This window comes from Coffea arabica, chromosome 2c (assembly GCF_036785885.1).
Source record: "Coffea arabica cultivar ET-39 chromosome 2c, Coffea Arabica ET-39 HiFi, whole genome shotgun sequence".
Classification (NCBI taxonomy): domain Eukaryota; kingdom Viridiplantae; phylum Streptophyta; class Magnoliopsida; order Gentianales; family Rubiaceae; genus Coffea; species Coffea arabica.
The window spans coordinates 12,886,668-12,902,071 of NC_092312.1; the positions used below are offsets into that span (position 1 = coordinate 12,886,668).

The following is a 15,404-nucleotide window of genomic DNA, read 5'->3' on the forward strand; positions in this document are numbered from 1 at the left end:
TGAGCTGCGTTTGCAAAACAATTACATCATATTAAGTTATGGCACTAAAATGATTCTCAAAATTCAACATCACATCATGTTAACGAGTTATAGTGCTACAATGATTGACAAAGAAGGAAGTCTTCTTCCATATCATTCAGTTTCTTGTCAACCACATACATGGGGTATATGCGCGTATGACATTGTTTCACTGTCCATTATGTTACTTGAGCCATCGAAGGCCTTATGCTTGAAGTCAAGTTCAGCTGATTGCAAGGTTAAAATGAAGTTTAACATGCAGTTGCACCATTTTAAAATCCCCTCAGGCTTCTTGATTCTCTCTTGTGTGTCTCCTGGAACCAATGGCATGGAAGCATGGTTTGTGTATAGGATATACTAATGAAGAATGGGCGGAAAAAGCACTGATCTCCAAAGGCCTCAGTTTACTGATGTACCTCAAGCATGCCGACAAAATGAATTTCCTCCAGTATAAGAACTTAAGAGCCATTGGCATACCAATTTTACTGTAGGGAACATAACATCTCAGAATCCTTTGTTACAAGTAAAACAATGCAGTCCTCCTAGAGAAAAGGAGGACAATTGACGAGCATAATGTACTTTCACAAACCAAATGTCCGGCATCTCCATGTCTTCGTCTGCTCAGACAAAACATGTCAACGCATGCCTTATCCTCGGCCATCCCCTAATCATCCATGCTATGAATCCACAGTAGCCACCATATCCCCATCCTGAAGCCATTGCCCAACAAAGCTGGCCTTGTTATGATGCTTCCACTGTGTCATTTGTATTCCTGAAACGATCAAATAAGTTGGTTTAAACTCACAGCAAAATTAAGATTTGCCGGTAATGCCAAAGCATTGATGGCATGCACAAACCTTGATGCTTGTACCGAATCAAGTTGCATTGTCACTGGACCATCGTTAACCAAATTGACCTTCACCGACATAGAAACATGTCAGAATTGTGTTCTCACACTAAAAAATGTAAAGGTAAGAACTCAAAATACAGAGTTACGGAGTCCTGCCTTCATCATGGCTCCGAAAATGCCATCTGCAGAGGACAGGAAAATTTTTGAGAGGTCAAGAAATAAAAATATTTGAGGACAGCAAAATCAAAGATAGACAATGCAGGTTAATTATTCTCCACTTTAGGATAGTGGAAAGATAGCAACAGGATTAAGTATTAACAGCATATCAGCAAGTTGGAAGATACAGAATCCAACTAGTCTCAAGCACAAATAAGCAAACATATGTCCTCAAAAGTTTTAACAGACCACTATTCTAGTAACTAGAATAGGAAAACGGCACTGAAAATTATAAGTCTGAGGCACACAACCTTGAAGACTAAAGATAACCATTCAAGAGTAAGTGTTGAAACGCCATTAAACAGCAGCTGTAACAAGGAAAAATTTGTTGTTCTAACAAAGTCGATCAAACTTCATTAAACAGGGTAAGAAGTTCCAACCATCAACTATCAAAGTTGAAGAATGTTGGTTATCATTTTACACTTGCAACTGCCATAATGATACTTCTCACTTCCTGAGGTACCACTATTCATGAACAATTTCAGTGACAGGCATTATTTTCTATAGGAGGTGAATTAAAAGACTAGTCTCTTCATCAGGGGATTTGCATTTCCTTCATATGTGGCAATCATTATTAGAGAACTGAATCCACAATAAAACCATACATAACATGAGAACGTAAAAAAGAATATACCAATAAAAGAAAAAAAAATACCAGCAAGACATATTCTGTAACAGTTAACCATGAAGTCCTAATAAACTTTCTTATGAACATTAATTCAGATTTTCATATGCAATTGCGACAAATACATTATGATTTTAGTCAATCTTCTATTACCCAATTGGCTTTTCATTTTGAAGAATTGAAATAATACATATAAGAACACTTAAATGATTGCAAAAAGGCAAACAAACACTTCCAGCTTATCCAAAATCAAAGCTATGCCATTACAGTAGGGTCCAAAGAACATGGAAGCTTCCTAGAAACAAGCAGGCTTGGGTGCAGATTGAGGCTAATAACCATAGTTTAAATAGATGATTTGTTAATTTTTAGAAGAAAGTTTTCCATTCTATCCGTGTGACTAGTAATCAATCTTTAGATATGCAGCACAGATCAGCTAAATTATGCAATCATGATATCTTTATGCAGTAATTCAGAAGTAAATTTTGTAAGAAAAGTTTTAGTACGAAATCTAAAACTAGGGGTGTAGAGCTTCGTAGCACTATTCTATCCGTGTGACTAGAAGAAAGTTTTCCATTCTATCCGTGTGACTATTAATTGAAATTAAGACTTACTGGTGGTAAGAAAGTTTATGAGCCTTAACGTTAACAATCATTGGACTAATCATCAATTCTGCCTAATGTAACCAGAGGCATATCCACTACCAACTCTAGCATAAATCAGAAGAAATGATAAGCAAAGGAAATAAGTAGACAGCCAAAAAAGGGCTTACCTTTTATAACATCAGGTGTGTAAGCTTTTCGAAATTTTTCAACCACAGATTCATAGAACGGCCTTGCTTTCTCAGGAGGCATGGCCACGTGAAAATCAGGTTTGTTTCCCTTTAAAATCCCATACAATGTAAACTGGCTCACTGTACCAGCAAACCAGCATCAGAAGCAATACAAGTACAAATTATTAAGACCTAGTGCTCTTCCACAGTATCTTCAAAGAACAAAGATAAAGCATCATCAATTGACAACAAGAAAGGTGAAAGTAAAGCACCTACCCAATAAAACTTCCAAATTCTTTTGCATGACCTGCAAATGAAAAAATTCCCACGAACATTATTAGGAAAGCAATAGATAACAGATCATTTTTACCTTACCATTTAAATCATGTAGCATTTTCAAATCCTCTAAATTGGAACTTTATCTTCCTTGTGTCTATGGCAATTCCAACATCCCATGAAATTTTTGTTGTACAATTAGTTTAAACTCAATAACTCATTTTGACTTCCTTTCTACTTTCAATCAAACATGACTTGATGCTGTCAGCGGATAAGATTAATATTAATAGTCTAGCAATATAAATCCACCATGGCAATTTCTACTTCTGCTATCGAAGTTTGTAAAACTTTTAAACACAGTAATTCAATACAATTCAACTTATAAGGCATACAATTCAACTTATAAGGCACTAATTAACTCGAACTGAATTCATACGATCAAACTATATATGCACCTAGAACCTTTAAGTGCAACTTTGGCGAGGAAAATCAAAATAATGCAGGCAATAAAAGTAATTACAGATATCATGATATAAAATTACATAAATTGCTTGAAAGATGCAAATGCTAAATTTTGTACAACATCTAAAAATACCTTAATATTACGCCATAATTTGAAATGTCAAGATATTATATAATCCTAAATTAATAACATAATGTAATAAATAATCATAACCCTGCTCAAAGGGGAGGAAAAGTTAATCATAACCCTATGAATCTTTCAGAACCAAAACACATTACTATGTTTGAGGGAGTTCATCAGAAAATTACATTTTGATCCCATGTCTTTCCAGTTTTCTCATTTGGAAATAGTCTCATGTTCAACACTTTCCGACATCTGCGGCACCAATAAATAAGTAAATAAATAAAACAATACACCAATTAAGCAAATATATACCAATAAAAATCATATCCTTCAGAAAAAAAAAACAAATAAAAAAACAGTTATGTACATGTACTCAGCATCAGAGTCCGCGTCGGATTCATGAAGGCCAACCAGAACAAGCAGGCCCGGCCCGATTGCCGAAACAATACGCCCCTCAACCTGCTCATTGCAGCTGAATTTACGTTGCAAAAAAATTTAAGAAAGAAATAAGAAAGCTGGAAGGAAATTCTTCTGTGTTCTCGTGTGCGAAATTACGTTGCTAACCTCGACGCTGGCGGAGGCAACGCGCTGAACCACCACTCTCATTGCTGTGATTTCGATAATCCGGCGTTTCCTCGGTGCGGAGAAGCAGTTGGGACGGTGGCGGCGCAATTTAGCCGCCACAGTGCAGGTGGCTAATATGTGGGAGAAATTAGGGGGTTGTTTGGTTTTTACTAAATTCATTTTTCCGGTTTGGGAATGGGGTTTTAGGATAAGCGGCCCAAACCAAAGCCATTGAAGCTGCCGTTTCAGGGAATAAAATTGCTCAAGGGACACCACTATCTTGCATTATTCTATCCATATTTTGTTATTTGGAGTTGACTGTTGAGTGAATAAGCCAACTTTTACCTTCATCAACTTAAAGAGGGATTTTGGTTGTATCTTGTGGGGTTAATTTAACTGTTGTTTGTGAACTTCTTGTCAAAAGAAAAAAAAGACTTGTTGGCGAGGTTAAAATCAGAGTGAGTGAGTGCTAGTTAGTGCTTAGTAGAGGCTCCCCTGTTCCCTCTCCCTGTGTTCCACATCGTTTGTTGAGTGTGTGCGTGAGTAGTACTTAAGTTCCATTGGTGCAACCAAAAATCAACAATTGCCTTTTGGTTGTATCTTGTGGGGTTAATTTAAGTGTTGGCGAGGTTAAAATCAGAGTGAGTGAGTGCTAATTAGTGCTTAGTAGAGGCTCCCATGTTCCTTCTCCCTGTGTCCCACATCGTTTGTTAAGTGTGTGCGTGAGCATACCAATTGCCTTTTGGTTGTATCTTGTGGGGTTAATTTAAGTGTTGTTTATGAACTTCTTGTTAAAAAAAAAAAAAAAAAAACTTAAAGAGGGACAGTTTCTGTTTTGGCACCCTTTCTATAGGTCTATCCCAATTTGGTCCCCTCATTTTATGAACTTAGCTGATTTGGTCCCTTACTTAAATTAATGGAAAAATCTTAACTCAACCATCTTCTTATAAGCATTCCCTTAATAAAACATGTCCAATTTTTGTTAAAATCTCATGAAAGAACCAAAAAGATCGTGTCCGAACTAGATCCAAACTAAATGTCGAAGATTCGGATCTGACAGTAAAATACAGAACAAATAACTCAATTTCGACGTTCGACTCAATTGAAAATTTTAAAGAAATAAATTAAGTAGAGAATCGTATTTTTTTTCCTATCTTCTTGTCAACCAAATCCCCCCTCCCTATTTATACAGTCTTATCAGATAAAAAATGAGAAGGTAGGGTGAGTCTATCTCCTAACTTCATGATAAGTGCTTTACCAGACAACTAAAGATTTGTAATTATTCCTCAATCTGTTCAGAAAGTAGACCTGTTTGGCATGACACGTGTCCCCAATAAAATCTCTGCCTCTACATCTCACGAAGGTGATTTAGAGTTGGTTATAGACGAAAGTATTTGCGATGTCATAGGAACATGAATCAAGATGGTAGAAGTGTCCACATTTTGTCCTTTGGATGGCAATTGGTAACGATAATTAGCTTGCTACAAACTAAACCATTTTGCATGTGAGATGCCATGGATGGAGAGTTTAGACAGCTACGACAGCATATTAAAACATTGAAAGGTAAATTTTGCCCGCTCTACAAATATTCATCCCACGAAAATGAAGATCATAATATGTCAGTCCTCTAAAACTAGTTGCCTTCGCGAAAAATCTCTAAAAATGAGCCTCCTGGCACTGCTGACAGCGAAAATCTATGGATGCAAGACATCAGAGCAATGAATGGCAAGACACTAAACAAATAGAAGAGAGTGGTAGAAGAAAAGGAATACCTTAAAATTTTGGAAAAAAAAAACATATAAAGAATATGTAGGAGGGAAAAAAGAATATAAAAAAAAAAATCAAGAATCACATATGCATACTGCAGTCTCTTCTTTTCTCCCCGTGTCTTGGTCCCTTCTTCACACCAATTGAGCCCATTTTGTCCATAGCTGCAGCAAATGCTAGGAAGAATTTTTGCTTGTCTTTCGCCAGGGCTTGAACCAAAGGCTTAGTTCTTGGATCCAAAGCCAGGGCTTGATCGGAGGCTAGAAGGCCTAATTTAGCTTCAATATTTCCATAATAAGCGTTATCAAATGAGAATGGGGTAGTAACATCAAAAGGTGCTACAATATCAGTATTGCCTCCAAATTGTGGGCATGACATCTTTAAGGCCTTCAGGAGTCTGGGATCAATGGCAGGGTCTGGCTGCTTTGTGCCCTTATAGTTATATAGCCTGTCCACAAAGTGCTTACAATGTGAAAAACCAATTGTATGTGCACCTGAGAGGACAACTAGGTCTTCTAGTGTTAGCCCTTTTGAGCTGAAGAGTCTTAGAAGCTCATTCACAGTTGAATTGGAGTGAGGAATGTTGGAAGGAACCCTTGAGGCCATTGAAATTTTTCCATCCCACCTTCCTTTCTTCACTTGATAATACGGTCCTCCTGTCTATAAGATCACATGCACCCGCTAAGGAAATCATGCTAGCTACTACATACATGAAGAATCAGCTATGAATGACATGCATGATCAAACTGATACATATGCATTTTTTTTTTCCAATTGACACAACTTTATATATACAATCGGAGTATGCAGGTTTATGAAGTAGGCCAATTTAAACAACTTTTATCCAACATAATTCTTGAAATTTAGCCTTCAGAGAATCTTGTATGGAAAATGACGATGGGATGATTAATTATATTCGCATGAAATGATGCAAACTCTTAGATTTAGCTTTTGGAGTGTCCAAATTTAATCAGGACAAATGGCGAGGTTGGGAAAATGAACACTTGTTTTACTTGCCTAAAGTCCAAAATTTGCACAGCTGTAGAACAATGAAAACGTCAAAAAGTTAGCGCAGCTTTTGGATTCTTCCTAGCTACTTGTAGCCTTGTAGAGAATCAACCCTTTTTCTTTCCTTAATTTTGCTTAAGAATGACAAATTTTCTTTCCTTAATTTTGCTTAAGAAAGACAAAGTCCCTAATCTGATTAGATCTTTCACAAAAGAATCAAACAACAGTCAAAAAACTGTGACTAAATCGGTAGAGTTTGTCATTAGGCTAAGGATTATCTTGCTTTTTGTTGAATGACAAATCTGTCGTGCGAGTCAAATATTGGCGACAAATACTGCAGAAACTGCAGATACATAAACAATGAGGGCATCATCAAATTCAAGAATTTCATAATACTCGATGATTATTTGACTGTCAAATGTGACAAATTAATACGTTCTTTACAGGGGTTCAGCTTTTCCTCTCTCTCCTTTCTACACCAAAAATGAAAAGCTCTAGTCGCTTTTTACTGATTATGCTGGCATGACTTGGTGAAGATCATGAACAGCACGACGACCATAATATACATGATTATTAAAAGCCACTAACATGATTGAAAAGGAAATGATATTGACCCTTTACACCTGGGTATTGGGTGATAACATGTAACTTACAAGGTGGACAAAATCTCTGGCTGCAATTGCTAGAATGTCTGCACAGGATACAACTCCAGGACATTTACTCTCCACCAGTGCCTTGGCCTTGTTTATGCTTTCAAATGCCTCCACAGCAAGTTCCTTGTTATCCAACGCATCCCTTTCAGCTAAATCTTTGCTTCCTGGTCTAGTCGATGTCAATATTGATGCATCACACCCCTACAATGTTATTAGCACATGCAAAATTTCGAGAAGTGACAAATTCAATTACGTAAAAGCTAATAACCTAATGCTAATTTGAATTTACAACACAGAAAAGACATAACCATGAATTAAGTTTTATTACCATGCAACAATTTGAGAAGTGATAAAAAGTAATTACTTGATGCTAATTTATAATTTGTGACAGAAAAGATATTACCATGAGTTGAGATTAATTAAGTAGACTACTCAATCATTAATGTACATGGGGAGGTTGGCGTATTGTTGCAAGCTGTGGAATTGATGCTGTATATAATGTGGTTCATAATTGTTTGTATAAAAAAAAAAAAAAATTCTAGTACGGAAAAGAAATGCACCGGCCACATTTTCTAGCTAGCCTGCGGGTCTGAAGAAATGCATGCACTCGTTTGCAAAATGCTACAAGTTATAGACAAGAAAATCAAGATTACTTCAACAAAGCAGTCATGGAAGAAGAGGCGGATGGTGGCCGGAGCGGATACTGGGGCTTCTCTAAACTGCTCAGAGGTGACGGACGCCACAATCTGGTCAACCTGAGGGCAGGATTTGGCATAGAAGTTGACTGAGAGTTGGCGTGGAATGCGGCCTCGGGTGACATTGACCAAGCAGTCTGAAGAGCGTAATAAGGCCAGGAAAGAAAGCAGAAAAAACTCAAAAAAGAGAGCAGCAGAGAACAATGGATAACAAGAGAAAGACATAATGGCTCAACTCTCAAGTTAGTTTTGTGGGAGAGCACCACCGCTTTTGGACAAAATAACAAACAAGAATGGCTACTACTTGTACAGGAGAATGGTGATGAAAGTGAGAAGTGGACGACTGTCTATTGGTGTCTAATTAATGCATAGCCATGTTCAAGAAGGGAGAATCAAAACCCGTGATGCCCGCAAAATTATTAATTCTGTTTCACGGATACACAGGGAGCAGATTTAAAGTGAGAATGTACTTTCCACATTGATGGAGGTGACAAAGGAAAATGTAATGTTACCATGACAAAAGCGCAATTTTACAAGTTCATAAAGTCGTTTTTACCATTTTTCAGAAGCTTCCTTATGTTGAATTTTCATCCAACCATCTTGTCCAAACGTTTCTTCAAAGGGAAGTTGGATACCATGATGAAAAAGTTCAACTATCTAGCAGTCCTCGAGTGAATTACTGTTAAATTCACGAGAGATTTATTTGCCACTACTTAAGTGGCCTGCCTGATTACTTGAGCTTTATTTGTAACCATGACGATTAGGCCGTTTCTTCTTTTTGTACTCAGGAAAGTAGCTTTTGACTCTTAAACAACTGATTCGCATGTAGCATCTTTCACGGGCTTGCTGAATTATTAAACTTAATCCAGTTATATATTAAACTTCTTCTTCTACCCCAGATCATTAGAGCTTTTCTTTATCCCCCTAAACTTGTAGATATTAAAACTGAACATGGTCCTGAAGAAATTGCATACATGATGGTGATGTTTATTGGTGGAAAGCAGTGCGAGTTACTCAGTTCATAGCCTAATAAGATAGAGCCCTATTGAGATATTGGAACTTAATTAACATTGAAAGACAAGGATACATATCAATTAGACAGACTTCTTGGTCAGCAGCATTTGTGTGGTACGTGCGTTCCTCTTCCAGTTCTTTGCCTCATAATCTATACTATTTCTCCACATATTAAGTATGATATACTGGAAAGAAGTGCTCCGGCATCCAATTATATGCATGGTCGGGGTAAAACAAGAACCAAACTGCTGGTATTTTAACACTCATAACAGATGGAATGTGGCCGCTGCCCCCACTTCGCATGTGCTGATGTGCAAAGTGCAATAAGGGGGATCACTGGAAACCTGTTGTTCATACAGCCAATTGTTTTAGCTTGAAGATTTGGTGCCTTTGTTCGTTGTTATGTTGCTTTCATTGAGACTGACTTGCAACAGTCTACTCTCTCATTCATCATGCAATTGCCTTTTCCAACTTCATTGAATCATTGTAATCATTAAGTGGATTGACGACTTTTTTGTGAGCTCAGTAAAAGCTGTGGATGGACCATCTGATTCTGCTCCATGTCCATACCGTACCTGTACTCTTGCATTCCCCAGCTTTTATTTTGCGCATCCATATCTGTCTAAACCTGAAGAAAGAGGACTGAAGACATGAACTGACTGACGCTTCAAAATGCTTGTACTAAATGAAGGATGCGTTTAGTGATTTACACTGATCTCCTTTATTGGTGCAATCGGTTCAAATATTTACTTTTTTTTCCCCGGAAACGAGATGATTTTATTAATAAACTAGGCATTGTAATATTTGAACAACGACTTAATCAACTATACAAAGTGTACCACGACACTTAAGAAGTAGCAAAAGTTCTTTCCTCATCTCTGAGAATACTTAATGCATAAAAGCTAAGCCTATTACTCCACAATATTTACTCCGCAAGTTGTAATTTTGACACGACTTGCAAAATGATCTAACGATAATATTTTTTTTTTATAGTGTTAATAAGAGATTTCGAACTTGAAACCTCTTACGTACCAGCAACTCATTTTTTCCTCCTCCAAAATTTATACATTAGTCTAATTAATGTGTGTTTTCAAACAAATTTTAAGTATATTAATTCACTAAAGCTACTTAAATAATAAAGAGTATCACTTAAAAAAATCATTCCAAACAAAGTAGACAGTTTACTGTTTTCCTAACCAAATAGATTAACCAAAATCTAAAAAATAGAAATTAAAATGAACAACAAACAATAATATCAAGAGTCAAGAAGTAGGTACCTAGTGGACTCCAAGAGGCCTCCAAATTTGTATCCTACATTTTTAATTTCTTCAGTCTAATTTCAAGATACACATGCTAAAATGAGTAGTGTTTTAGAAAAAAAAAATGAAAAAGAAATTATACTCAGTTCACGTCAAACTTATCTTCCACGTCTACGACGTCGTACCGGTTTAACATGCTGGATCCTCTCTCAAAATCAAAAAAGAATGCTAGAATGGTAGTTGGAGGCTTCTCCTGCGTCAGCAGCTAATTGCATGCGCTCTCACTGTAATTCCTTCCGTTGGTAGCTTATCTTCAGGTAATTTTCCGATGTTGCAATTTCCTGCTCATGGTTTTGAATCGTTGTTTAATGGGTTTTTCTCTCAAGGTAGCATTTTATTTACTCATGTACTTTTTTGGGTTAAATCAATTCCACTTCTGTCAACTGTTTGATGAAATTCCCCAACCATTTCTTTGCTTTCTATGCACCCATTTTTTTGTCGTTTACCCATATGTTACAAGACAGTTTGGCTTTCATTTCTGTGGTATTATGGTATATGGAGGTGGCAACGGTGACCGAACATGCAAGGGCATGTTGCTTTTTACGTGGTTTGTTTGGTTTTATCTCATTTTACAAGCCCATCTCCCTGAAATTCATTGCAGTGTGGTGGGCTTCCTCTTTCATGCTAAATGAGCTGTTGAAAGATTTAATTTTTGCTGCTGCATTTTGTTTTCACCAATGTATTTGCTTTCCCTCTTTTATCATAACTGGGAAAGTGAACTAAAATGTTATGGATGTTTTGCAGATAAAGGATAATGCAAAGGTTAGCCAGGAGGGCCCCAAGGAGGACGTTATTGTGTGCAGTGGGTGTTATTCAAGACAATGTTTCACACTGTTTAGTTGCGAAACGATCATACAGTGCTGCATCTCTGCCAAAGCATATTGAGAAATTGAGAAAACCTGCAATTCCTAGTGATTTCTTGAAATGGAGTGGGCTTGGGTCCTATAGGACGTCGAAATTTGCTTCTGGGTTCAGTCCTCTGCAACCTAAGCCTTTGGAATCGATTATTGATATAAAGCGATCTAACAGCAAAACTCCAGAAGAACTTGCTGACATTTGGGATGATGTAATGCATTAAACTGTTCTTGTGATTCTTACCTTCCTTGAACTAAAAACTTAGACTTTTTGATTTACCATAACTGGTTATGTTTATCATATGTAGAAAGCTGTGAGAAGTTTCATCATATGTCCAAATGATGCAATCACAAGTTGACTAATGACTCTTTGTTTATGATCCACATTTTTGTTATAGTCAGTAGATTTATTGTTTTACTTGCTGTTTTATATCAGTATCACTTGGGAAGAGGTCACATTGGGGCATCAATGGACGCAAAGTTATACCATCTATTGAAGCAGAGAGCTGAAAATTGGTAATCCATGTGCATGATCTTTCCTTTGACACATGTTTGTTCCTTAATCTCGGAAAAACTTTCTTATTTTTTTTTTAGCCGATATTTCGTGATTCCACTGTGGAAAGGAAGCGGTTACACAACGATTTTTTTTCAAGGTCAGATCACTTGTTACTTGCTTTTCAAGCACCACTGTTTATTTTTCGTCAACTCTTTTGAAATTCCGTCATCTATGGTGGATTATTAATGTGCCAGTCACATTCATTAGAGTGTTTCAACTAGCTACATTTCTATTCACTACATGGCTATTCTTTTGGTTCATTCAATATTGTTATTAAGTTTTTGTGAATTGGGATGGTTGATGCTCCATCAACCACGTCTCCTTTCTCATCCTGCAATTCAGTAAATAATCAATGTATATCAAAAGCATGTACCTGGATAGCAATATTTCAAGCTTGCAAAACAAAGATTAATGGAAGGGGATTATATAGGAAGACTGATTCATGCATGATTTGGGTTTTTAACTCCAGCCAATAGTGATTACCATCTTATACTTCAGGTTCTTTTAGGTGGTAATCTGTTGCAGGGGAATCAAAGGGTGTTGAACTTCATTCTATTACAGTTTTATACGCGCTATTTATCTTGCGTTTCTAGTTGTAATACATTGTAAAGCTTATCTTTAATGCTCTGGTTCTTTTCACAAATCAATGTTTTAAATTAGCTTTCTTTCTTGCTTCCTGACTCCCCTTGTTTAAGAACTTTTTCATAAGCAATCACAATCAGAAGAAAGGTTGGCAGCATCTCCAAACATATTGACGTAAGTCATATGGTGGTGGCTAGCCTTGGCAAACAATTTGCATTTTCCTTGGCTATAAAACATTTCATTAACTAAACTGGTTTTTTTTTTTTTCAATCAAACTAAAATCTACACTAGCTTAGGATAAAGCAAGTTTATGCCAATTTCAAGATACATAATTCAGTTCAAATTTTCCTACTAATTCATATTTCAATTTTTTTTTCTGCTTCCTGATATTGGTAGAGTAGAATAATTGTTTTGTCACCACACCTGTTGCTCCATCCTCCCCAGTAGGAATGTCTTAGTTTGATTGGCCATGAGGTTTAAGAAATTGTTGAAGATATGTAAGAGTTTAAAGAGAAAATGAGGAATATGTGCAGTCCACTGGATTAGTTAACTGATGTTTAGAGCATTGCATGGAACATGTTGGTTGTACTACCTTCCTTCATTTAGAAAGTATTTGTTTAAGGAAAGTGGACGTTATTCTTGGACGGAATGAAAGGCAAGAAAAACATTTAAAAGTGAGACAAAGAAATACTAATGGAGTTGTACTTACTGAGATAACATACTAGATGGTCACCTATCTGCTTGTATTTTGGAAGTTCAGGGGATGGCTTGTTATCTTTAAGCAACTTGTTCCCACAGCGTTAGCATACCCGCTGCTTCACAGCTGTTTTCTTGAAAGAGCAGGCTGCTTATGGATGCTATCTCTCTGACACCTTCACTTTGTCTTTAATTTTTTGCCTTGTGTTCTTCAGTTTCTTTTGTTTCGACATACCTCTTGCCAACAATGCTTTGAAGTTTGCTTTGCACAGTACATTATATAAGAAGTCTATCTATTGCATGTATGTTTTTCATATATCATTGTCATTCTCGTGCTTGATTGCCTGAAATTAGGATTGTGTGTCCTATTAAATTTTTTGGATAATTCACAATGACCTTCAGACTGTTGCCTCTGTCTTAATACTTATGTGCATATTTGTTGGTGCTTAGGAAAAGCTTTTCAGCCCTGAGACTTCTTGAATATTTGTGTCTCTTTTAGCGGTATCTTTGAAGAGTTGTGAATAAGTTTGTCTCATTTACAAATGATGCAAAATTGATGTACTTTTCACTGGGAGTAAATATAGATGTTTTCATTAGATTAAGCTGTAATTCTCAAGCTAGAAAAAACTTACCTAGAAGCCCAAGCCAAGAGGTTGTGCAGTATTTGCTTGATAAGCATTCGTATTTCAACTTTCTAATTGGTGTGGTGCAGCCAACAAGCTACTCGTAATCATTACTACAAGAATTTTCTGTTTGTATCTATTATATGTTTGCAAGGCCTTGTTACATGGCTATTTTCCTTCTGTTTTGTCCTGGCCATAATTTTTATATCATCCCTGTATATCAAGTCATTTAATCAGCTAGTATTGATATGACTATTTCATCTGTTGAAATTAATTTTGGAGTTTGTTTTCATTTTGCAATAGAGCACCTATATTAAGCAGGAAGTTTTTTTTTTTTTTTTAAAAAGAAAAGGTCCACTCTGAGATTCCATTTTATGTATTCTGTTGTCTGATGGACAAGATTAGACCATGTTATTAAGTTTTCTCTGAGAATGGACGGTTACAAAAATGGATTAGCTGATATGCTAAGAAGTAGAAGTGAAGTCTTAATACATAAATGCAGTATTGGTAGCATATCAGGTATTTATAGGTTAAGGTAAACGTGGTAGTTTTGTATTTCTTAATTTCATGTCATGTGTTGCCAATATACCATTCGTCAGTTACTTCAGTATTTCTTCCAATGATTTTAATTTTTATCCCATCTGCTCCTCTGCTGCCCAGCTTGAAAGAAAAACTAATTACATGATGATATCCTAGCTACCCTAAGACGACATTCTTATGTTTTCAGGATTCACTTATCTTTCAGTGGCCTTCATTGTCTTGAAAATGCATTTCTTTGGTCATCGCTTATTTATTGAACAATTTGATGCAGTGCAAATGCCACACATGATTTTCACTGGTCTTGAAGATTACAAAGCAAGAGGAACTCAGGCTGCTCCCTACTTCACTGTCTCTTATTACACTGAATTTGCAGAAAGCAAGGAATTGGTGCTTATTAGGGGTGATGTTGTGTTTACAAGCAAGCTCAGTGACTCAGAGGCCAAATGGCTCATGGAGACTGCACAATCATTTTACTTGAATGATGTCAGGTACAAGTTAGTTGAGCGTTTCAACAAAGAAACACGTGATTTTGAGTTCAAGGATGTTTTGCAAGCATTGGAGATGCCAATTTTGTAAGAGAAGTGAAGATGGAAACTTGAGCAAAAGAGCATGAGACCTGCAGCCGGATGACAAGCAACAGAATGTGAACACAAGTTTTGTATAATGTCATTATTAACTGCAGCTACAATGAGTTTTTTTTTTTTTTTTTTTTTTTGGTTAACTGAAATCCTTCTTAGACTTGGAGATTTTATCTTGGAGTCCTACTTGTTTACTAAAAATACGGGAATGAAAATTACAGGACAACTTATGGGAGAGATGTGTCATCGTGTCCTAACCTCCTTGCGAAATAACTACCTGCTCGTATGTGCCTCGCACCTCGGATGCTGTCCTTGGAGTGAGTTTGGTGAGTGTGTTATTGTAGCAGTTATGCACGTTGCTAGGTTACTTAATACTGAGGCGATTCATGGGCAAACTGCATTTACTTGCACTATAGAGGAAAATTAGATTTTATCCAAATACATGACACTCTTACTAGTAGGATTTGAATTTGAAAAATTCAACTCAAATTCTGTCCAAATATATTGGATTGGGTATGAATAATAAAAAAATAAATTTTATTCAATCCCATGACTTTTTTACTAGTAGGATCTGCATTTGAAAAATTCAACTCAAATTCTATCCAAATATATTGG

General features: G+C 36.5%; 3 protein-coding genes across 3 annotated transcripts; 1 reads left to right on the forward strand and 2 right to left on the reverse strand.

The window, feature by feature from the left end:
• Positions 1 to 442: 442 nt before the first annotated feature.
• Positions 443 to 4,178, reverse strand: LOC113726103 (uncharacterized). The gene is made up of 8 exons (XM_027249637.2): positions 3,905 to 4,178; positions 3,708 to 3,799; positions 3,526 to 3,592; positions 2,755 to 2,785; positions 2,479 to 2,619; positions 1,025 to 1,050; positions 876 to 934; positions 443 to 790 (listed from the first exon to the last, which is right to left on the reverse strand). Exons 1-8 carry the CDS (start codon positions 4,082 to 4,084, stop codon positions 760 to 762), a joined length of 627 nt encoding a protein of 208 aa, XP_027105438.1. The 5' UTR covers positions 4,085 to 4,178; the 3' UTR covers positions 443 to 759.
• Positions 4,179 to 5,691: 1,513 nt separating this feature from the next.
• Positions 5,692 to 8,365, reverse strand: LOC113722068 (peroxidase 19-like). Its single transcript, XM_027245643.2, has 3 exons — positions 7,986 to 8,365; positions 7,333 to 7,533; positions 5,692 to 6,331 (listed from the first exon to the last, which is right to left on the reverse strand). Exons 1-3 carry the CDS (start codon positions 8,250 to 8,252, stop codon positions 5,753 to 5,755), a joined length of 1,047 nt encoding a protein of 348 aa, XP_027101444.1. The 5' UTR covers positions 8,253 to 8,365; the 3' UTR covers positions 5,692 to 5,752.
• Positions 8,366 to 10,398: 2,033 nt separating this feature from the next.
• Positions 10,399 to 15,026, forward strand: LOC113726104 (uncharacterized). The gene is made up of 5 exons (XM_027249638.2): positions 10,399 to 10,617; positions 11,105 to 11,426; positions 11,651 to 11,730; positions 11,809 to 11,867; positions 14,483 to 15,026. The coding sequence occupies exons 2-5, from the start codon at positions 11,115 to 11,117 to the stop codon at positions 14,785 to 14,787; spliced, it is 756 nt and encodes a 251-aa protein (XP_027105439.1). The 5' UTR covers positions 10,399 to 10,617; positions 11,105 to 11,114; the 3' UTR covers positions 14,788 to 15,026.
• Positions 15,027 to 15,404: the final 378 nt, after the last annotated feature.